Below are 24682 nucleotides of genomic sequence, written 5' to 3'. Positions count from 1 at the left end.
CTTATGTACTGGATTCATAGAATCTATGGGCTACATTTAAGATGGATTTTACTATGTTCTTTTCATATACAACAAATATCTGTCAATTTGCTGATCCTGCAATGGCAAATAATGGTTCTTTATTTCTATTTTTTAACCATTTTTATTTGTTAAAGTTTATCAAAACCAATGGACATTTCAGTGACATCTCTGGGTCAAATGGTACCACTTCTGGTTAAAAGTGGCTGTCTGCACCCTAATGTTAATAAGGCCACCTGAGAGTCAGAAGCTATGATTAAACAGGGACTGTGACCCTGACAATGTGGCAGCACCATCCCATTGTACAGATTTCCATTAGAAGCCTTTGCAGTTATTACATTGTCCTCCATGGTGCTATTTATCTCTAAATTCATAAAATGTCTTTGCCATGGCATGTGCTACTTTAAGGACTTTCTTCTCTTTGGCTTCAGGGCCCATGTTTGCTCGAGCGAGCTGGACCCAATGTTGTTCTGTGCGGGGCAAATAATTGGAATACTTCTCATGGGGTTCCACTGGGGGGTGTTCTTCATCTGCCAGTAGGAATAAAAAAAATAGGAGACTCATTAAGCCAGTCTACTGGAAATTACAATCATCTTACAAGATACTGCACTCACCACTGTCCTCCTCCTCGCTTTCGTCTTCTTCTTCTTCTTCTTCCTCCTCATCGTCCTCCTCCTCTCCCCCCTCGGCACCTTCTTCTTCCTCAGAGTCAGATTCACCCAACCATTCTTGGGTCTCTGCACAACAAAGGAAAAAAAAACACCATAACAGATGTCACTACAATTATTATGACAAAATATGTCATTAGGTTACAGCAAATCAGGAGATTTATGCTGAATTGCAATGTGCCAACACCGCACCTGTTAAAAGAATTTAAACAGACTTTAAAGTGCCCACCATTTTCAAGAGTTCCACTTGCTGTCAGTGAATGAGAACAAACATTCAAGGTAGAATCCTTTTGACCTATTAGCCCTTTAGACTGTGTACTTCAGTTTTTCAAAAAAATTTGCCAGATATTAGCAGAACTTTGCATTATACAGTGATTATGCTCTATTTATATGTCAGGTATTTAATATACATATGATGTTTACATGGCCGCTCTACATGCACTTACTTGGATCCATCTCCACAAGTACTTTCCATTCTTCCATTTTATGGAGATCGAGGCTGTAAAGGTCATTCAGAGTGAACTGTCGGTCACCAACTTCAAACATCCCACCATACAAGTACAGGATGCCATGTTTGACAGCCATCATGCTGCTGGATCTTGGACAGGGCTCCACCTGTGGTCCTACAGCTTCCTCCTTGTCCTCCTCTTCTTCCTCGCTGTCATTATCATCATTAGCTTGAGGTTGCTGGCTTGAGATCACTTGCTTGACGGTCATCACTGTCCCATCTTCAGCCACAATTTCCTTTATGATCTCAATAGGTTCTGCTGCACTCTGGGCTTTTGCCTCAGATGGTTCTGCCTCCATAGTTTTATCTCCACGCCGCCTCTTCTTCCGATCTGACCTGTACCCCTGAATTTGAGAAAGGTCAAAGGCCTAGTTATCAAAAGGACTGTTCAGCACAAATCTCTTTCCTGTATTTGTTACCAGTATCAGATATCACTACAGGTAAAAGGTATCAGTTTGGGGTCTAGAGGAATAGGTAGATTGAATATAAATGTAACAAATCCTAAATTGGGAAGTATGAGGTCAGAACAGGTTTTCAGTCTCTATATGTAAACACAAATATTCACACTCACTGACTGAAAGCAGACAGCTTGCATATGAAGAAGGATTTAAATACACAGTATAACAAAACACAATAATCACTGAGCTTAAGGAGATCAGCGATTCAATAGAGTATTAACTAAAATTTTGCATATTTATTGGCCAGAATCCTACTCCACACTGACGAGGGGCAATACCCTGAGACAGCTGTCTGTGGATGGATGATTGGCTTTGGTAATCCCTTGTCATGTTGTAATACCTGCAAATGAGTTAGACTGACACCAAACCACCCTGATACACGAGTGGGACTTAAAGAGGATGTACCACCAGGTACGTCCTCTTTAACCTGACACAGGGATAGAATGGTGCAGTCACAGAGAAGCCGGCGCTGCAGTCCGTTTTTAGAACCGCTGTCCGGTTCCCCTGTACAGCGCCGTTCTTTTCACGGTTACCGGCCGGTGCTCAAGCACTGGAGGTAGGCTGGCCCGCCCCCAGTGGGAGGGAATTCCCTCCCCTCTATGACGCGGCTCCTTTGATTCTAATTTCGAACCGCGGCACCGGCTTCCCCGTGACAGCGCCGTTCTATCCCTGTGTCAGGTTAAAGAGGACATACCTGGTGGTACATCCTCTTTAAGGTGCTATGAATCAGGGTGGTTTGGTGATCTGCCCACTGTGAAGCACCCCTTGGCAACAGGGTTCCGTCCCTGTAGGGATATCTGGCTATTCCTGGGTTTTAAGACTCACAACCAAGGCTTTATATTTAAATACACAGTATGCCAGAAAGTTGCAGAATTAAACTCAAAAACCCCTTTAACAGTCTGTCAGATGATAAAACAAAGGTCTATATTGAAAATGGAGCCATCACCGTTCTTTGCTTTAGTTAATAGAATTTGGTATAAATTAAAGATTTGCTGGTCAAAAGCTACTAGGTGGTGAAACTCCATAACCCTTAAAAACAAGAGGACCACACTAAGAATGTGGTAATCGAGTTCTAACAATGCAACCACATTTGCAGCAGTGGGTGGTGAGCGTGAATTCAGGATCAGACACTAAACTGTATCATACAGTACTACTTACATCATTTATTGTGAAAACTGTAACTTCTTTATAATTTATGTGGTATCAGGGGAACTTTTAGTTCATACTAGAGAACAGTGTAGCTGTGAAAGATGTTAAAGTGGTACTCCAGATGGGAGCCTTTTTTAATATATATATCCGGGGAAGTGCACTTACCTCCCCAACTGCCGCAGCAACATCTTACCATTCCATATTACCGTTTGGCTGCCAATCAGGGGCTGGACACCAATTTCACAACAACAGGTCAGATTGGTAACAAGTCAGATTGATAACAAATCGACAGCGCTGCAGGAGTCGGGGAAGGTAAGTGCGCTTTATTATTTTCAAATGACTCATCCCCGGGCATGTATTAAAAAAGGCTCCAGCCGGAGTAGCTGCTACACAACTAAGAACTAGATCACAGATGTGTCCCCAAAAATTTTATCCTCAGGGGCTAAAAAATATACATTGTGGCCTCAGAGGGGGCAATGTGTAGAAAGTTCTTTTTTTTTAATCAGATTGTTTTTATTAAACAGATTTTACCACACACACAAAGCGTGTCTTTTTGTTTACAAACAAACCAAACAGATCCCCCACCCTCCCCCCGCCCGCCATAAAGCAACAACACCCCTCCCCCTCCCCCCTTGAACCAGCTTCCCTGTCAATGTGAAGGGAGTTCTAGCCCCAAGGGAATGAAGTAAATAGTTACAATGAGGTGGTGTGGTGCCCCCAGCCCCCAATGGAGCTCAGCCACTGGAAGGCTGCGTTCCAGTAATATCATTCTGTGCAGTGACGTCCGCTACAGAGGGCCTCTCTTGCTTCATGCTGTGCTGCCCTGTGGCACAGCCTGAAGTAAGAGACGCCCTCTGCAACAGACGTCACAGCATGGAATGGTAGCACTTGAACACAGCCGGGCTGTGACATCAGGTTTCCGGCGGCTGAACTTCATTCCAAAGTAAGCTGGCCCGGAGTACCCCTTTAACTTAAAGGAAAACCTGTCATCATGTACATGCTACCTGGACCACACTGCTGGAATGGCAGAATAAAAGTGATCACAGGTTCCCTTTATTTGCTGGAAGGGGGCAAAATTCAAGTAAATTGGCAAAACCATCTTCCATTTTAATGGTCCAGGATAGACAATACAATACTCCCTGAGTAAACCATTAAAATGAAATGGATATTGGGGTGCTATGCTGCATGGCATATACGATTTCAAAATTGGGCAGCACACTCCAATATTATACTACAATGTCAATTATAGCCCTATAGGGCTATGATAAATGTAAATCTACCTTAAGCTGTGCAGCGAACCATCGATTCTTTCCCTGGTCATAAAAGTAAAGGTCGTTAAAAAAGTCTCCTTCAATGGTCTCCTCCTCCTCCTCATCGTAGACTCCTCCAAAGAGAATGCTGCGATTGTTGGGTCCCACAACCATGGAGAAGCCAGTCCTGGGAGTGGGCTTCACGCCAGAGGGGTTCAGACGACTCCACATCCATTTCTCTGTAAAATTAGGAAAAGAACAACAAAACTGACTATAGCAAAGACAATAAGAATGATGACCCATGGTTACTCTCTAGTTGTTCTCTGCTCAGAAATTTTGGTCATTTGCTTGCTCATTTCTGGAAAAGCTGGATGACAACATGGTAACTTCCCAGAATTCAGAAAGCAAATATACTTTATTAACCAGCAGCGAATCAAGACTGGAAAAATGAGAGACATCTCCTGCAGAAATTATATTGGCAGCCATATTGCTGGAAACCCAGCTTTCCCAGAAGCAGATAAAATGTATTCTAATAGTAACATACTGTGTCGGTCTGATCCATTGCCCCCTCTGTAGCTCTATCAGTATTGGTTCCTCTTTGAAGAGTCTATTTTGTAGAATATTTTTCTGAAGCTTAATCACATGGTTCCTTCCATATGCTCCCAGTATCGTCTGTGGGCCCCCTGGATATTTGTTTATTCAGATGAGGACAGATCAGCTGGTTGATGCAACAGTCCTGATTCTAGCTACAGTCTTTACCATCATAGATTCATCCTAGTATGTATGGCAGCGCCCCCTGGTGGACTCCGGTGGACACTGCCACCATTGCACTGCACATACAGGACCATCTGTTTTAATTTGGTCTTTACACAGATGCTTCGCGGGTTACACACAGGATGATCAAGCTGATGGTTTGTTACAATTGTATCTAGTTTAGACTATCCTTAGTGAGCTAAGCACACCAATAATGCATATTTACACCCCTTCCTGGGTCTGTGAAAATGCATCAATATTTACTTTACAGGATTGTCTGTACCAAATATCCAATGTTTTCAGACAGTGAATATCAAGAAACATGTTTCCAAACACTGAGAGCAAACAGTTCATGGAACTGGTGAAGAACTCAAACAAAGTTCAAAGGGAAGATGCACAACTTCCACTGTACAGCAATGAGGCTTCACTTGGATAAAACCTTTTTAAGACCTTCCCTTACAATATAAAAACCTTATTTATTTATTTTTTTTTTTTTTTTTGGGGGGGGGGGGGGGGGGGGGGTTATTTATCATCCCTGCACTTGCCATATTTGTTTTTAAAAAAATGTGGGTATGTGGTATTTGGTGGAACTTGCGACCTCTCGGGGTCTTGAAATGAAAAACACTCTCTCGCTAATGCTGTATATACTTTATTCACGTTGTCTATGTACCTATGTACTGATTGTGTATCGTGTGAGAGATTAATAAAAACAGATTTTCCATAAAAAAAAAAATGTGGGATGCAAGACATTTGTGAAAACTCCTGCTTTGTGCAAACATTTTAAGGCCATGTTCACACAACATAAGTTGGGTATTAATCACAGCCGTTGTTGCCGATGTACAACAATGGCTGTGAATAATACACAACTTACGTGCACTGCAGTTAGAGGGGATCCCTAGCGGCCGCATGAAAAACTGACATGTCAGTTTTGTGCGCCTGACACAAGCCTGACAGGTCACACAATGGCGGCCGCACTCTCTATTGTTGGCTATGGTGAATTGGGATGCGCCCACATCTCAATTTAGTACAAATGAAGATCATGCGGTCAGATGATCTTCACTGACACTGGCGGTTCTGTGACACAGCCGGGTCACATAAAGTCTGGTGTCATACGTTGTGTGAACCCGGCCTAAAACTTTTTAACATCCTGCGCCAAGTTAAAAAAGTGGTTGTGCATTACACTCGCACCTGATTTGTTATTTTTCTAATGTAAATCTATTTTATTCGGCACCTGCACAGGTTTCCGAGTACCCGTTGTCTTCATTGCTTATAACTATACATTATCAGATAAAGCATCCCTTTGCATCTCTATAGCTCTTGTCTCTAGTGCGAGACCCAGTGCCATACCAAATCATCCCCCCCCCCCCCCCCCCAAACAAACAGATTTTTGGTAGTTTCAAAACTGGGATAAATAGGTAAGTAATGCTGTATGCTTCTGCAGAAGTTTCATTTTTTTTTTAACCTCTACATGGAGTTCTTCTTTAACTTCACTCTCGGTGTGTGTTGCCTGACCACGGTATCAGACACCGCAGCTGGGCTTGATGCCTTTTTATAGGATTTTATTGATTATGATTAATTAAAAAAGCTTGTACATTTTTATTCTATGGCAGCATCTGTGCATGTTTTTTATTTTTTTTGTTATTATGAGGTGAAAGAGAAAAGACAGTGCTATGATTTTTCACCTCCACCAATGGAGGAACACTTTAAAAATGGCATGTTAGACGCTGGTCTTGGAAAATCCCCTCTATATTGTCTCTGTGAGTAAGTTTGAGAAGAAGATCTTAACTGCTGCAGATGAAAGGGCATGTTTGCCATCCTACTGCTATGGTTTAGATTATGGGAACTGCACATGGACATGTTTTTGCAGCATGAAGCATAAGAAACTGCTAGTCATACACTGATATTACCTCCTGGGTACACAGCCACAGACCCCCAGGACCCTCCTTACTTATTGTTTCTCAAGTTACAGCACGCTGCAGCCGGCCTGCTTGAGTCTGTAATTACTAGTTAGGGAGCCTGGCATCAAACTGTTTACCAGCTGAATGCTGTTGTGTGGGCTGGGTGAAGGCAGCACCAGCCCACTTGTGATATAACACTTGATGAGGGTGGGGGGCTACTAATCAGAGACTGGAGAATGAATTATAATTTCACATCTTAAATGTTAAGGCTGTGGATAGACATGTGCAAATATATTGCAATCGCCGTTCCGGCTCAATGCCAGCACTGCGACTGGTGATGTTCACAGGGTTATTCTTACCATCTATAGTCACAGTTTTATGCTCAGAACCTTAGCACCGTTTATACTAATCTTTCTGGTTAATAAACAGAAGGATTTGCAGTAGAGGAGCACTAAAGACAAAAAGAGCCTTTCTTAAGCAAAAGCTTGGAGCTGAAACATTGCAATAGAGTAATAAAGGTATCTTTTCTTAGTGCTGCTTTATGAGCACTGTTTATGAATCAGAAAGATCCGGATGAACTTTTCAAAAAGAACCTATCCAGCGTTAGAAAAACATGGCCACTTTCTCCCAGAGACAGTACTACTCTTGTCTTCAGTTTAGGTGTGGTTTGCAATTAGGCTCCATTCATTTCAATAGAATTGAGTTACAAAACCTACACCCAAACTGGAGTCAAGAGTGGTGCTGTCTCTGGAAGAAAGTGGCCATGTTTTTCTAATGCTGGATAACCCCTTTAATGTACTGATACAGATCATGAATAAGGGCCCTATTATACAGCCTGATGACTTTATGTAAGCGAGAGCTCGCTTACTGAGCCCATTTACAGCCCGATAATCGGGCAGCAAGGACTGCACGGACATTGTTAGCAATGTCCGTGCAGCCCTTGTAAATAAAGGCAGTGATTGGCTGAGCAGCCTGTCAATTCAAACAGTGCACGGAGCAGGCCGAAGCTAGCAGGACATCAGGGAGTGTGGGGATGTATATAGGAGTTTATTTTAGTTTTTTTACAAAGTCACAAGCCGTCAGGCAAGGATCGCTATTACACGATTTTAGATCTGGACCTAAAGAAACGATCAGCCAATGACCGTTTCATCAGCTGATTGTTGTCTTTATTACATGGAGCCATAATCGGCCAAAATGGCCTGACTCGGCCGATTATTGCTCGGTGTAATAGAGCCCTAAGATGGTCACTCCCCCAATCTTTTTGCCTACCAATGCACTGTTTACTAGAAGAGGCACAGTAGGGGAAGGCCCACACAAGGGCTTAATTACAGCCCACAGTGTCAGTAAGCTCATATAGTGACCTTGTAGAGTTAGAATGAAGCATGCGTACCATTACACTGTATTGCTGCACATCCTCCACTCCTTTTCTTCAGCATCACAGGCAGGGGCGAATTAACTTTACCATGGGCCCTGGGCTGTTCACCAAGCTTGCCCCCCCCCCCCCAACCCACTGTAACTATGGCAGCACTAGCTTTAGCTTTTTCTTCTATAATGCAGCCTGTTAAGGACCTGTGATGACATCACTGTCACATGATAAGGTCCTTCAGTATGTTCTGTAATGTTACTGCATTGTCTCCGGGCTGCAGTTTTGCCCTAATTTGTGCAAAAAACTGAAAGTATAAGTCTGTTTGGGGGGCCATGGGCCCCCCAGGACCTCAGGGCCCCGGGCTACCGCCCGAAACAGACCTATTATAATCCGCTACTGGTCACGGGACTACCTGAAGCTGTGGGGTCTGATAGGAGATGAGGACTCCAACAGCAGTTCATGACCCACAAATACATACAATAGCAATCTCTAGCTTGACCGCAGGTCAGATAGCAAAAGGGGGTCTTTGCCCTGGATAATTTGGGACCCTAGCAAGGGGTGTTTCAGGCAGCCAATGCTGTGTATAGATTTGAAGTACAGGCTAACACAAAAGTAGAGCAATAGAAGAGTGTATAAAGAGTGTAGCTGTATACATGACTGCAGAACTGTTTCTTGTGGGAAAGTTAGCTGGTAATGTAATGGCTATGACTATGTTACCCTGCCTTTATTACTTCAGTAGGTGATAAAGTAAAATAGAACTCAGGGTGACTGATCAAAGTATATTTCGAGGTCAGATAGGACTGCTCACCTGCACTTTCCATCTTCAGCAGGAACATGTCTGTGTGCACTGTCCCTTTGTCTACATCCTTCTTCACTCTCTGGGGAGCACAACAAACACACAAATTAGGCTAACAAGCAGTTGAATGTAAAGCCCCTTTTACATGGGCCGATTATCGCTAGAAAGTGCTCTCTTGGCCTATAATCAGCCTGTGTAAGCATCAGCAATCAGCTGAGGAGCGAGAAAACGCCTGCTCCTCAGCTGATCGCAAATCACTGCAAACAAGCACTGATCTCGCTGATCGACGCTCACTTACGTCCTTGCACTGCCCCGTATCAGGCCATGTAAAAAGGACCCTAATTTATTATTTCATGATATCAGCCATTTCAAACCAAAGCACGGCTGACTGTAGGACAAATTAACTCTGGCTGACGCCCAAAAGAAAAGCTGACCATGAGGCCCAGCTCGCATCAAGTTAAGGTCTACCATTTTATATATGCTGGGAAATGTTCCAAATGTGTACCTCCAAAATAAGGTTGTATAGGCGCACAGCACAATATATCATCCACAGACTGCCACTATAAATTATTTTAACGTAGTATATTGTTATATACCGGGCCAATGGAGGGCAAATACACTCTTAGTTTCTGAAGCCCTGTTATTAGCCATTATAGTGTGGTAAGAGGATGACTCTAGGACACCTGAATACAGTCTATTGTTCCCTTTTATCAAAAATTCTGGCGGGGGTTAAAAAGTTTTTAGAACAGATTGCTCCGTTATCAGTTACTTCAGGTTAGAGGAATGACCACTATATATGACTATATGTTTTCTGTTAAAACCAAATTTATGTTAAATTAACCTCAAGAAACTTTTTTATCCATACTTGTTACCAATAGTGATTGGGTCTCTTGACACGGTTTTGCACTGTCCTAGGTTTCTATATTTGCAGGTCACTGCCCCCCAGTTTTATGTCGGCACTGATTCTACAGAAAGTAATATGTTGAAAGTCTCACCAGCTTAGAATATCCCCCATAGATAACAACACCTCCATCCTGGGTCAACTGACATCCCGACCGCGGTGAAGGGCCAGTGCCAGATGGTGAGATCTTCGCCCAAGTGAAGGAGTCCAGGTTAAATGTGTACAAGTCGTTATAATAAATGTAATCCCTAAAAAGAGTATCAATAGCAAAGGAAGTGTCTTAATAGGTGTTAAAAGGTATTGGTGTGTACTTACACGCTACTGGCTGAAATAATAAAGACTGCAAATCACAATTTTTTCAGCATAAGAGGCCTAGTCAAAAATGTGTGCGTGTAATTTTGTGTCTAGGGATTAATAAATCTCCCTCAAAATTATCAAAGGGGAACTATCAGCAGGTTAGACAAATCTGTATGTCTCTTACCTTCATCCTCTAGCTGTTCCCATGCAGTTTGTAGTGTAACCTTGTGTCCGGTAAGGCTGTTTGGAGCACTGAGGGCGGGGGCAATGCTCCAAAGGATCCATCCGATCTGGTGGATCTGCACTCTAAGGGCGGGAACCCTACCCCGACACCACAAGCGGCACAGGAACGGTGCGGAGGATGATGGTAAGAGACATACCTTCTTCCTCAGCACCCCATGCGCAATAGGGAGTTATCAGTAGGTTAGATTTGTCCAACCTGCTCATACTTCCACTTTATATAAAATCAGCATGTCCCTTTAACTAGGGGCACAAAGTAGATGAGGGTGGATTGAAGGCCCCATGATGGAAATAAGAACAGTTAATGCATTATGGTAGCTTGACACCATGAATTCCTCAACATGTGGCTCTCCAGCTGCTGCAGAACAACATCTGTAAGAATTTTAGTCTATGCTTGAAGTAGGAGTTTCGCCACAGCTGAAGGCCGAAAGCAGGTTAGAGATGAGTTGGTCGCACACTACTCAGAGATCTCCCAACAGACTTTTAACACCCTTTCTATGGCAAGTGTGGGTCTGAGGATGGGCATGTCACTAACTAAGGCTCTCACCTTGTGCTTTCATGAAATCCTCCAAACACTATAAGCTGCTTCTTAGAATACAACATGCGGTGGCCACTTCTTCCAGAGGGTCCTCCTGGGGATCTACACAGTAGACATGTATGTGAAACACATCAACAAATACATCCCTAAATTGTGCAGATACTTTATATCCTTGATCATTGTTTATTTAGTCCCCATTAGGGCTTGACACCACTCAGCTATATAAAGGAAGGGGATTCAAATTAGAATACCTCAGAATTTAGGGACTGCCACAGTAACAGTGGCTATATTGGTGGTCACCTACCCACAGAAGCTGTGCAAATCTTTCCATTATAGTTTTGCCCTGTCAATTACACTTCTGATTTTGGTTGAGAAAATACTGACCAAAATACGGAGGGAAACACTGTGTGTGAACATAACCTAACAATATAATGGAAGGTAAAGACTTGAGGCTCTACGTGAGAGTAAAAGTGATTGGACAAGAGTTGCAGTACAAGAGATGCAGATTTACATGAAGGAGAAACAACCGACCGTTATCTTACTTTATCTGCTCCCATGTTTTGGTATTGAGGTGAAGTACCCAGAGGTCCTTGTAATGGTAAAACTGTTCCCCATCGGGAGATGCAAACTCCCCTCCGAAGACCCACAGCTGTCCCCCAGCCTGAGGGACTGCCACTGCCTGCCAAGAGAGGAAGATACTTAGTGAGGGGTGTGGAGGGGAAGATACATAAGAAACATGATGTACATGGTTTGTGCTGCTTTGGATATAGCCTTAATACATGAGCCTCATAGAACCTAAACACTTGTCATCGACGCTTAGCAATGAGAACAAAGTGTCAAATCTGATGGGATTTATCACATATGTGTAGGGCCAGTGAGTGCCATGCTCTTTTCATAACTGAGGGACATATTTCAATCTGTGGCCATAATCCAGGAAGCCATGTACACATCAACAACCTGCAGTGTCAGCAAAAGTCAGGACTGTGCAGCTAGAGTGCCACCTACAGGCAATTTGTAGTATTATATGTTTGGCTTGGGTGTCATTAGTGCTACTGAGAACAATTAGGATTTATTGTTGCCCCGCTATACCATTGTGATGCCCATTTCAGACAGGATTACACAAAATGATTACCCTTTTTGTGTGATATCGCACAACTTTATTTTTTTCCTCTTTCATCTGACCTTCTAAATTCTCACATTATGTTATTCCCAGTAGCACTGAGGCACCAAATTGTGTACTCCTATAGATGTTAATGTCATATGACTAAAGGTGCCATGAAGTCCATTACACTTACATTTTTGAAATTGCATTTGATTGAATAGAATTGATTTAAATTTATTCACACTAATAAGGAAAAGGATTAAATAGATATTAATTTAATTTGTTTAAAAAGCTGCATATAATCATATGTTGTATCCTAAAGCCTTACTGGCTGTAGAATAGAGGTGCTGTGATTTGTTACTTTATACATGTTGTGGGCTCTTTAAGATGATGCTGAAGAAGCTTCTGTGCTTGTCATTGCTGTGAACGCCCACATGTCCTCTCTCAGCTTTGCAACTGGCACACCCACTCATTAGGCGTACAGAGCTTTATACAGTGTGACAGGGGGAGGATGGAACCCCCAGTGTCCATGCCAGAATACCTACCCTAGCATTACCATATCAACAGGCGTCAAAGCAGAATTAACTAAAGAGATGCCGTGGCTTAATAGTGCAAACATCCACAGAGAAAGTCAACCAGCAAAATAAGTCAGTCACTGTATACATTTCTAATATACTTTTGTGTTTCTTACCAATTTTTTACCAATATCAAGATCTCCACTTGCAGCCAGTGAATGGTAACATTCTTCTTCTCCTGTAAACTTCTAAGCTAAACTCATCGGTATCACACATCTCTCCAATTCTGATTGTTTGTTAAAATATATCAGACGGATCTTGCATGCCCAGAGCATAGGCGTATTACACGCCATGGAGAGGCCATTACAGTGTAGGGTCTGCCTCGATATGAGTCCACCTTATCCTGGTGAGGCAGTTTACGCTGTTTGGGAATTATTTTTTTTTTTAAGTTGGGGGGGCTGCTTTTAACTATTTTCATGTCTGTGGTGGGTCTGTATCTTGCTGTTGCAGTGAGCTGTTGCATTTTTCTGTGTTTTTGTGTGTTTAAAATATATCAGTGCAAGTACAATGTATAAAGAATGCAAACCTAGGGTTTGGTCCTGTGACAGTGTGGTTGCAGGGTCATTCTGTGGCCCCCTCTCCCCTGTTGGCTCTTGCTTTGCAGGGTTGGCAATCGCTGACCGGCATAGTGTTGTATTAGTGTAGGGACCCATGTGGGCCAGAAGACCTGCACGCGGTACATGAGGCAATATGGTTTGATCAAATTATTTACCAACATTCTGGCGTTGGTTTTTAAAAATAGCCAAGAGGCACTAATGCAAGCCATGGGTGTGAGGTGCAGCAGCTCCTTTTTAATCGATTGCCAGGGGAATACTTTTTACTGTGCCCAGCTTTCCTACACCGACAGAGCCTGGTCACGCTGTGTGGCACTTCCAGGTCTTGGTCTTGATACAAGTAAGTGCCAATGACTGGCCGACACTTCTCTGTATAGAGACCAAACCTAGAAAGGCCATGCAGTAGGATCAGGTTCAGTTGGCACAGCAGTGATGGGGGAGCAGGGCAGAACAGAGAACATTTTGGTTCCAAAGTGTTTCCCTTTAGGATGGCACCATGGATGCTCCAATATAACTGTAGGGACAGGGAACAGAGTTTAAAAAGAAGTCCCACCCCTTTCTCCTTAGCGTTTTTCTGTCCCTACATGGATGGGTCAAAGAGATGGCCAGTAGCCGTGAAATATTGCTGTTTCCAGCAGATCAGAGCCTGAGGGGTTTATTCCTCCTTGGGTTGGAGTCCCCCTTGTGCCAAGGAGCCAAGCTGTTTCAGCCTCGGTGAGTTGTGCATTGGCAGGGACGCCATCAGGGCAGTATTGGCGGTACAGCTGTAAGGGGCCCGGCCTCAAACTAGGATCCAGGGGGGCCTGGTCGTCCATCCTCCCTTCATACAGGCTCCTTACAGCTGTACCGCACAGGCAGAAAGAGGTAAAGACAAAGGCCCCCCCCGAAGCTGCTGTGTGAGGAGCAGAAGACTGCATCACGGGCCCGGAGCTTCCCTGCATAGAGTAAGTGTGTGTGCGAGTGTTAGTGTGTGTGTGCCCATCCTGGAATAGTATATAAATCTGCTACTGCTGAACCAGTCCCTACTGCCCAGACAACTCAGCTCTGCTGTGCCTGCCTATAGCCCAATGTAGCCCAGGTCATTATTACAGTGTATGAGGGGCTGAGGGGGCTCTGCTATGGTATATGATGATATAGGAGGGATTATTACAGTGTATGAGGGGCGGAGGGGGCCCTGCACTGGCGGAACTACCGCCGTAGCAGCCGTAGCGGCTGCTACGGGGCCCCGCCGCATCAGGGGCCCGTGACGCGGGCCCCTGGAGCTTACATATCCTGCAGCACCCGGCGGCTGAGCATGCCTCCCGGGTGCTGTAGCCGGGGGCCGGTCCCGTGCTCCTCCCGACCCGGAGACTCCTTTCCCCAACCATAGGGAAAAGGAGTCACTGGGCCAGGAGGAGCACGGGACCGGTCCACAGCGCTCCTGTCACCCCCTGTCTGATGCGCGGCTGCCGTCTGATGCCGCGTCCTAGCCCCGGCAGCGCGCGTATCATAGAGTTCTGTGTGGGCTTGTGCTGCGGTTCAACTTCCGGCACAGAGACGTGTGCCGGAAGTCGCGGCCACAGGCCCACACAGAACTCTATGATACGCGCGCTGCCGGGGCTAGGACGCGACATCAGACGACAGCCACGCATCAGACGGGGTGACAGGAAAAAGGCTCGACGGGGGAGCGTGTTGTTAGGTGAGTTTTTTTCTTTTTTTTAAACTTGCTTTCCTCGGAAGGGGGCGAGAGAAGGGGGCATCTATAAGGAAGGGGGGGGAGAGAAGGGGGCATCTATAAGGAAGGGGGCATCTATATGGAAGGGGGGAGGAGAAGGGGGCATCTATAAGGAAGGGGGGGAGAGAAGGGGGCATCTATAAGGAAGGGTGGGGGGGAGAGAAGGGGGCATCTATAAGGAAGGGTGGGGGGGAGAGAAGGGGGCATCTATAAGGAAGGGTGGGGGGGAGAGAAGGGGCATCTATAAGGAAGGGGGGGGAAGAGAGGGGGCATCTATAAGGAAGGGGGGGAAGAGAAGGGGGCATCTATAAGGAAGGGGGGGGGAGAGAAGGGGGCATCTATAAGGAAGGGGGGGGAGAAGGGGGCATCTATAAGGAAGGGGGGGGAGAGAAGGGGGCATCTATAAGGAAGGGGGGGGGAGGAGAAGGGGGCATCTATAAGGAAGGGGGGGAGAGAAGGGGGCATCTATAAGGAAGGGGGGGAGAGAAGGGGGCATCTATAAGGAAGGGGGGGGGAGAGAAGGGGGCATCTATAAGGAAGGGTGGGGGGAAGAGAGGGGGCATCTATAAGGAAGGGGGGGGGGAGAGAAGGGGGCATCTATAAGGAAGGGGGCATCTATATGGAAGGGGGGAAGAGAAGGGGGCATCTATAAGGAAGGGGGGGGGGAGAAGAGAAGGGGGCATCTATAAGGAAGGGGGCATCTATATGGAAGGGGGGAAGAGAAGGGGGCATCTATAAGGAAGGGGGGGGGGAGAAGAGAAGGGGGCATCTATAAGGAAGGGGGGGAGAGAAGGGGGCGCAAGAGAAGGGGGCATCTATAAGGAAGGGGGGGGGGGAAGAGAAGGGGGCATCTATAAGGAAGGGGGGGGAGAAGAGAAGGGGGCATCTATAAGGAAGGGGGGGAGGGGGACATCTATAAGGGGGGGAGAGAGAGGGCCATCTATAAGGGGGGGACACCATAGGGGGAGAGCAGGCCATCTATAAGGGGAGAACATAGGGGGAGAGGGGGACAACATAGGGGGAGAGGGGGATATAAACGTACAACATTGGGGGAGAGGGGAACATCTATAAGGGGACAATATAGGGGAAGAGGGGGCCATCTATAGGGGGGGCAACATAGGGGACCATCTATGAGGGGACAACATGGGGGGGCATCTATAAGGGGGACAGCGGGGGGGGCAACATAAGGAAGCTATCTATAAGGAGGGGTGACAGAGAGGAGGGCCATATACTAAAATGGGATCACATAGAGTCAGCCTACCCACTAAATGTGGGTGTAAAGGGGCCAATACAGATGTGCAGTTGGTAGAGATGAGGATGGTGACAGAGTGTGGAGCCTAATATGTCTGTCTGGCAGATTCTGTGGATTCGTGGCCCGGAAAGGTTCTCATAACGGCCCAGGGCAGATGGAAAAGAAAATGAAAAGGGAAGAACTCCGATCAGAGAAGACGTCTCCTGTAAGTCACCTGATGTAACTGTACTGTAATTTATATGGTGTACAGAACCTGTGTAGAGCTGAGTGTGTTGATGGCATAGTGGTCGATCGAGAGGGGGTGGGGCGGGGGGGCCCCAATCAAAAGTTTGCTATGGGGCCCAGCCATTTCTAGTTACGCCCCTGGGGCCCTGCTATGGTATATGAGGAAATAGGGTGGATTATTACAGTGTATGAGGGGCTGGTGGGGGCTCTGCTATAGTATATGAGGATATAGGAGGGATTATTAGGCTGGGTTCACACACAGTATATTTCAGGCAGTATTTGGTCCTCATGTCATGTCCTCATAGCAACCAAAACCAGGAGTGGATTAAAAACACAGAAAGGATCTGTTTACACAATGTTGTAATTGAATGGATGGCCACCATATAACAGTAAATAACTGCCATTATTTTAATGCAACGGCCGTTCTTTTAAGATAACAGCAAATATTTGCCATTAAATGGCGGCCATCCACTCAATTAAAACATAATGTGAACAGAGCCTTTCTGTGCTTTCAATCCACTCCTGGTTTTGGTTGCTATGAGGACCTGACATGAGGACCAAATACTGCCTGAAATATACTGTGTGTTAACCCAGCCTTACAGTGTATGGGGGGCTGAGGGGGCTCTGCTATGGTATATGAGGACATAGGAGGGATTATTACAGTGTATATGGGGTGGAGGGGGCTCTGCTATAGTATATGAGGATATAGGAGGGATTATTAGTGTATATGGGGCTGAGGGGGCTCTGCTATGGTATATGAGGATATAGGAGGGATTATTACAGTGTATATGGGGTGGAGGGGGCTCTGCTATAGTATATGAGGATATAGGAGGGATTATTACAGTGTATATGGGGCTGAGGGGGCTCTGCTATGGTATATGAGGATATAGGAGGGATTATTACAGTGTATATGGGGTGGAGGGGGCTCTGCTATAGTATATGAGGATATAGGAGGGATTATTACAGTGTATATGGGGCTGAGGGGGCTCTGCTATGGTATATGAGGATATAGGAGGGATTATTACAGTGTATATGGGGTGGAGGGGGCTCTGCTATAGTATATGAGGATATAGGAGGGATTATTACAGTGTATATGGAGCTAAGGGGGCTCTGCTATGGTATATGAGGACATAGGAGGGATTATTACAGTGTATGAGGGGCTGAGGGGGCTCTGATATGGTATATGAGGGATTATTACAGTGTATGGAGGGCTGAGGGGGCTCTGCTATGGTGTATGAGAACATAGGAGGGATTATTACAGTATATGAGGGGCTCTGCTATGTTATATGAGGACATAGGAATTATTACAGGGTATATGAGGACATAGGAGGGATTATTACAGTGTATATGGGGCTGAGGGGGCTCTGCTATGGTATTTAAGGACCAAAGTGCCATTACTTTGTGAAGCACTATGAGGGCAATTAAAGGGGTAGTGCGGTGTATAAAAATCTTTCACTAAATAACACACATTACAAAGTTGTACAACATTGTAACGTGTGTTATTGAAGTGAATGGCCCCCTTTCCCATGTTTCCACCCTCCGATGCTTAACCCGGAAGTGTGTGTGTGTGTGTGTGTGTGTGTCGATTTGTGCTGATTTCTGTGGACATGGAGTCTGGGGGGTGAGGCTGTATGGCTATCTGTATACTATATCCAGGTTGTATGATATCTGTATGCTATAGCCGGGCTGTATGGTATCTGTATACAATATCCAGGCTAGGCTGTATTGTATCTGTATACTAAATATATTAGCAGTGGCTGACCAGGCATGCTGGGGGTTGTAGTTGCACAGTAGGTTAAGTGTGTTAAGTGTGCTGTTTGTCTGCCGGAGCACTCATGTCCCAGCTAGCTGGGAGTAATGCACGCTGTGCACCCGCCAAAGGTCGACCCTGAGTCAAAGATACGTTCTATGTTTTTTGTTAATGGGGGGTGGGAACAGACACTTCGACTAAATTCCAGATGGCGGCCCTGTGCATAGAGGATCTGCAGGAGGAACTCCTTATGGGGTTCAGTGTAGAAAGTGGCAGGTTTCATGTATACCGGAGCGACGATAACGTGTTCCACGTAACCCTGATCTCTCTGTCTGTGAATAGGTACACCCATTTGCACAGGGGGAGACACTATATGCTACCCATGCTCTGCAAGATGGATGCACCTACCAATCCATGCGGTGACCCTGCAGAACCAGGAAAAAATGCAAGTTCTGTAAGTAAGGCTCACTCATGTTATATGTGGGTCTCTGCAATTAAGTCTTCTTTCTTTGTTTTATCAAGGAGAGAAGGATGCATTTCTTAAAACTACAATGAAGACAAAAAAGGGTGCTTTCTCTCAGAACTGGGATTCGCCGCTGGCATGTGCCTTTCCTCTGTTTCCTCCAATAACTGCAGTACTAAGGAAGATCAGAACAGGGGGAGCCACAGTAATCCTAGTTGCTCCATGTTGGATCAAACGGAATTGATCCCCCAAACTGGAACAACTTAACAATAATCCTTATGCTTCCTCTTCCACACAGACCACATCCCCTTCAGCAGGGTTCCTGGCACATTTAGGGGCAGATGCATCAAAAGCTGGCTTTTTTTTTTTTTTGCGCAGTTCTAATTTCCTCCTTTTTTGCGGTTTCCTTCCACAAAAAGTTTAGACTTTTTGCTGGCTTCCTTTAGGCGTAAACCTTAATGCATCTGACACTAATTATCTTGACATCTTTTTAATTCTAGATTTTCTCCAAACAAGGGGTAGACTTGGGTCTTAGTTGTAGACACCATCATTGTACAGATAGCTGGTTTATGTAACTTTCCCCTTTCAGAGAATAGTTGGGTAAAAAAATTTGCAAAATGAGTTACTCAGAACCTCCCTCTATCCTTACTTGCTTTAGAAATTAAAAGAGTTAGAAAAATATGGCCACTTTCTTCCAGCAACAGTACCACCCTTGTCCTCAGTTTGGGTGTGGTTTTGCAGGTCAAAGCCCATTGAAGTTAGTAGAGCTGAATTGTAATACCACACGCAACCTGAGTTGGTGCTGTTTTTGCATGAAAGTAGTTGTGTTTTCTCTAACTCTGCATAAACCCTTTAACTTCATAACTTGGAAAGCAGCTTAGCTGCTATACCTACAGCCTGTACAGTAGGGGAAATACAGGCTTTATCTATGATACCCCCGAGTGTTGTATGACAAGATTATTCTTAGGTATAATCCAGAGTCGTTTGAAAATCTTCTTCTGAAATTAACAGATAAATACTTCTGTCATTTTGTCCAGATCCAAAGAATGAGAAAAAAAATCATAATTTCACTTAGTGGATGTACAGGAGATTGGATAATCATCTTCTCTTGCAGTTCTTAGGATACAATAGCAGTCTGGATCAGATCGGCTATAATGGAGAGAATGTCCTCTAAAGATTAAGGCTCAATCCACACTTCTTAGGCAGAGAAAGGACACGTCTCTAGAACAAATTTGCAGAGCGGTGGTATGGTCTTCTCTTCACACATTTTTCTACCATTAGAGAACGGATGTATGAGCCGATTATGCCTTCACTTTTAGACGTTAGGTCCTTTGGGTAATTTTCTCAGCCTGAGCTCCTTTCATGGTGCCGTCATGGGGGGGGGGGCGGTTTAAGGTGGAAGAACTTTTTCTACCATTAATGTAGTTTCCACAAATCCTTCATGAGGGCACCGCCATATAGTCCCTCCCTTTGTTTTAACTTCCTTTCATAGTGTTGTCATGAAGGATTCTGGGGAAAATAATTAACTGTAGGAATAACTCCTTTTTTTCCTTTACCACAGTCTGAGCCTACTACATAGTAAAAATATTCCCCAAATATCCCCATAATTAAAAAGGGTAATCTCAACCTGTGGAAATACAAGTGGATTAAGTCTGAACTACAACACTGAAGACACTCACCAACTGTAGTAAATGCAATGTAATATGGAGAGAAGACATTACCTGATGAGCACAGCGCCGTGGTGGGGGGTTTGGGATATCCACTTTACTCCAGCTGTTCTTTTTTATGTTATAGGTGTACAGCTCGTTGTATAGGAAGGTCTGAAAAAAAAAAACCAATAAAACAGTTATAAAAAGACAAACAATACAAACTATTATATATTAGAGCGTTCTATATTTCTCCTAAATTACTCTACAAAATCCCTGGACCCATCATTCCAACAAACCTTGCATAAGTAAATAGTACAGGTGACTAGAAGAAGCTTTGTAACGTATCTTACTAGAGAAAAGTGTAAGATAACAGCCATAAATAATGCTTCTCCACACATACACATTAGATTATCCTGAAACTACAGCTATGCTTTACACACTCCCGCCAGAGACTGATCTGCATTTGGTTACATTTCAGGTTGTTCAGAGCCATGTTTAGCTCTATACAGATCACCCTCTAGTGGTAATCACAATCACATCCTTACATTGATTAAAACAAGACATTCCAGTGTACTATTCACAACTCTATAGGGAAAGCATAGCAGCTTTCTCACCGCAAACAGCCTATAAGGCTGGTAGTCAGGTGAAGCAGCCCTCCTTTTTTGCCAGTTATTACCCCCAAAATACATCCCAGCGCAAAACAGCTGTTTTTGGGATACAGCTTTTCCTAAAGCTCCAAAAAAAATCCTAAAACATCTACCCAAAATGCTGTACTTTAAAGGTAAAAAGCCACAAATGAAAAAACATAAAAAAAAAAAAAAAAGTGACATTAAGTGCAAGTCTTATAAATATCGTTTCAGTCCACAAAGTAAAACCCGACATACGGTATTTGGTATACCCATACAGTACAATAAACATGTTATTAATGGTGATCAGTAAACAGTGTGATTTATTAATAATAATTATAATAATAATTTGTATTGTGCATTTATTTATATAGCACCAACAGATTCTGCAACACTTCAATAATAAAAGTGCTGACAAGCCAAAAATCTGCAACAATTTACAGTAAAATTCATGAGGAAGGGGATTTGGAAACATAGCCACGTGTAGCAGAGATAAGCCACAGAAAAGCAAGCGCAGCAGATTCTTAGCACATATTCTAACCATCCACTATATAGGATGAAATCTGTTGTGAATCTGCAGCAAAAACTGTATGTAACGTGACTTACAGTAACTTCCTGCTGCATGTGGAGCATAAGGGGCCCCAAAGAATTCTTTGATGTAACATTTTAAATTAAGCGACCGTCAGTGGGACCTGGGAGTGACGATATGGAGGCAGGGGGACAGGTAAGTTTACTTTGTTTATTATCTGCTAAATGCCAAAGCCTCACACCAATACTCTGTGCTCCTTCCTCTTGACGCATTTTCTGCCTTTGACACAGTTGACCATTCCCTCCTCCAACAAACTCTTTCATCCCTTGGTGTCACCAGATTGGCCTTTTTCTTAATCTCCTCTTACCTCTCCAACCGAGCTTTTAGGGTCTCCCATTCCACCTCCTCTCCTCACTGTTGGTGTCCCTCAAGGCTCCATCCTAACGCCTCTTCTCTTCTCCATCTATACCTTTGGCCTGGGACACATCATAAAATCCCACAGCTTCAAGTACCACCTGCATGGCGATGACACTCAGATCTAACTCTCAGGCCATGGTGTCACCTCCCTGCTATCCAGCTATATCTTCCTTCTTCTCCTCTCATTTTCTAAAACTTAACATGGAAAAAACAGAACTGATCATCTTTCCCCCATGTTGCTCCACCCCTCCATTTAATCTGTCAATCACAATCAATGGCTGCACTCTGTCCCCCAAGTCCGCTGCCTTGGGGTCACCGTTGATTCTAATCTGTCTTTTAAACCACACATTCAGGCCCTGACCACCTCCTGCTGCCTTCCCCTTAAAAGCATTTGCCGTATCTGCTCTTTTCTCAACCCTGACTCCACAAAACTACTGGTACATGCTCTCATAATCTCCTGCTTGGACTACTGCAACATCCTTCTCTAATCATCTAATACCCTTGCCCGACTAATCCTCCTCTCCCCTCTGCCAATCCCTTCACTGGCTCCCCATTGCCCAGACATCAGATATAAAGCCACAGACAAAACCATCTGTGAAGCATGCTGACATTTGTAGATCACAGTCCTTACAGGCTAACCTCATTAAAAATTGGAAAAAATTAAGGTGTACTTTACTTTTTGGCCATTGAAATATTCACCTCCAAAGAGAATAAGTTCATCCTTCTCAGGATGCGGAGTAAGAGAGGCGTTTAACCTGGTCAGAGAGAAAAAAAAATTATTTTATATTTCAACAAAGGTAAGTTATCCAGCATCATACAATAATCTACATGTCTATATGCTATGTATCCAGGTTTCTGTCTGATGCTGTCTGTAGAGCTAAGTAACTGTGTGGCTTAGGTAGTATACTGTCTGATGAGCCACTTATCATAAGTGATACTGTCTACTGAGCATACACTTTATACCGATGTCGGAAAAAACGGCTGCTGTGTTAGTTGAGGATGGGATAGATAGGCATCAGCAAATCCCTATTCAGAGGGAACAGGTTTAGGGTCCTGATGGCCTGATGCTCTATGTAAACAGGCATTGATCACATATATTGGCACAACTAAAGCTCCAGACAGGAAGGGGATGCATGAAAGATCGCTGAATCGGCCCTTTTTTGCAATTCGTTAACAGTTTAATGTCTTGATCAGTAGGTGAACGAATGTCAGAATCAATATTCAAGAAAAAGGGGGCATAGCACCTCATAGGGTTACACTATCTCAATATACAATGGGGCCCAAGAAACCTCTATATAACCGTTCACCTTGCTTAGTTGTGTCAAAACCAACTATGAATATAATATTGATGCTGATGTCATACAGCATAGTTGCAGCAGAAGTAAGCATTCGTAATGCCCACAGGTACAGACAGACATCGAAAGCAGCAAAAAAAAAAGGCATCTTCTCAACAGACCATGTATATTTAAGAAATTTATTCAGCAAAATCATAGGTAACGTGATTTGGGATCTCTGGTTTCCCTGTCTCAGACATGCCGGAGTCTGGAAGTACAATCCCTCAGGCAAGGGCCTTCACACATGCGTACTTGGATTGCTGCTACAGCAACCAGGGACGCTACAGGTCGCCTCACTTTTTGGCTCCACTAGTCAACAGTAATGATGGCTGCATTGGGATAACCAGTCTGTCATTGTGTAGACTGTTCTCAGCCCCCTCAAGGAAAGCCTGAAGACTTGACTGTGGCGCCAAATCTAACACTTAACAAGTGCTACCAAGGGGTCGGAAAGTGAGGCGACCTGCAGAGTCCCTGGTTGCTGTATCAGCAATCCAAGTATGCATGTCCTTTCCTGATAGATTGCACTTCCAGACTCCGGCATGTCTGAAGAAGGGTCACCAGAGGTCCCAAAAAGCACTACCTACAATTTTGCTGAATACATTTCTTAAATATACATGGTCTGCACAGAAGATAACCTTTTAACTGCTTTGGAGATTCAGAATAAAATATCTGTGCACAGACAGACACAGGCCCCAGTGATTTCGGAGGCCCAAACGTAGTATGGGTCATTTTCTGAGTGTATATGAGTTTTTTAGATGCTCGGAAAATGACCTGGGCAGGGTCACTAGCTATGTTTGGGTGACTGAAATCTATACGGCCAGTGCTATTCTGACATTTTGCCGTCACAGACATGATGTGAAGAAGCCCTAATACTGTCTGTTGAGCTGGTAAATCTAAGTCTATCATGTGTGATACTATCCTCAGATCGTGGCTGTGTGCTTTTTTTGTGACATACTTAAGGGTGTCATAATACAGCAGGGTTTATTGTCGTCTCACCTGGGACTCGGTGGTGGACATGATGTTTCTACCACTTGGGTTTTCTTTGCATCCAGTGACTGGAATTCTGCTATTAAAGCCTCCAGATCCTCCTACAGCAGAAGAGACAAAAAGAGAACATGTTAAGACTTTGATAGTTCCTCCATAATAATCACCTCCTTACACTTAGAGCATGCAGAATCCATGCACACTTCCATCTCCAAATCAGGGCATTATCTTGTCAGTGTCTACACAATGCAGAAAATCACCGCACTTTCTAACAACCAAATTGCACAATCACAACCAAAATACCACCTCACTTCTCCCCATAATGTTGTTGCAGATATCCTCCAGTGTACATCCACACAGATTAGATCAGGGTGTGACCAAGCCCTTACAGATTATTAGGTCACTGACTACTGCATATAAACAATGGGAGGCACTATGCAAAATGATGACAGCAACAGAGCAGAGAACCATCAGGGCTTGTGAATACTGGATCCTGGAGCCGACAAGCTGCCATTATGTGCCCCGGGACACGTGTTCTCACCCCCTCCCCAACTCGCCTCATCCTTCTTAGATCTCTTGGATACTTTCTTCTCCATCTTAGAAGCAGTCTTCTCCGCTCCCTTCACTTTTTTCTCCTTCTTGCCTTTCTTCCCCATGATAGCTCAGGT

At 44.4% G+C, this 24682-nt stretch overlaps 1 protein-coding gene across 2 annotated transcripts; it reads right to left on the bottom strand.

The window, feature by feature from the left end:
- Nucleotides 1-24682, bottom strand: KLHDC4 (kelch domain containing 4). 2 transcript variants are annotated; one of them, XM_069968597.1, is made up of 12 exons: nucleotides 24572-24682; nucleotides 24027-24118; nucleotides 22373-22451; nucleotides 20197-20295; nucleotides 11383-11519; nucleotides 10850-10942; nucleotides 9860-10013; nucleotides 8877-8946; nucleotides 4082-4290; nucleotides 1133-1538; nucleotides 633-755; nucleotides 1-548 (listed from the first exon to the last, which is right to left on the bottom strand). In XM_069968597.1, exons 1-12 carry the CDS (start codon nucleotides 24668-24670, stop codon nucleotides 373-375), a joined length of 1737 nt encoding a protein of 578 aa, XP_069824698.1. In that variant the 5' UTR covers nucleotides 24671-24682; the 3' UTR covers nucleotides 1-372. The 2 variants fall into 2 exon arrangements, with proteins under 2 accessions (XP_069824698.1, XP_069824699.1); XM_069968598.1 differs by lacking the exons at nucleotides 24027-24118; nucleotides 24572-24682 and having other exon boundaries at nucleotides 2-548; nucleotides 22396-22448.

Source organism: Dendropsophus ebraccatus, chromosome 4 (genome assembly GCF_027789765.1).
Source record: "Dendropsophus ebraccatus isolate aDenEbr1 chromosome 4, aDenEbr1.pat, whole genome shotgun sequence".
NCBI lineage: Eukaryota > Metazoa > Chordata > Amphibia > Anura > Hylidae > Dendropsophus > Dendropsophus ebraccatus.
The sequence above is the reverse complement of the archived record's forward strand: the minus strand, read 5'-3'. Positions and strand labels throughout refer to the sequence as shown.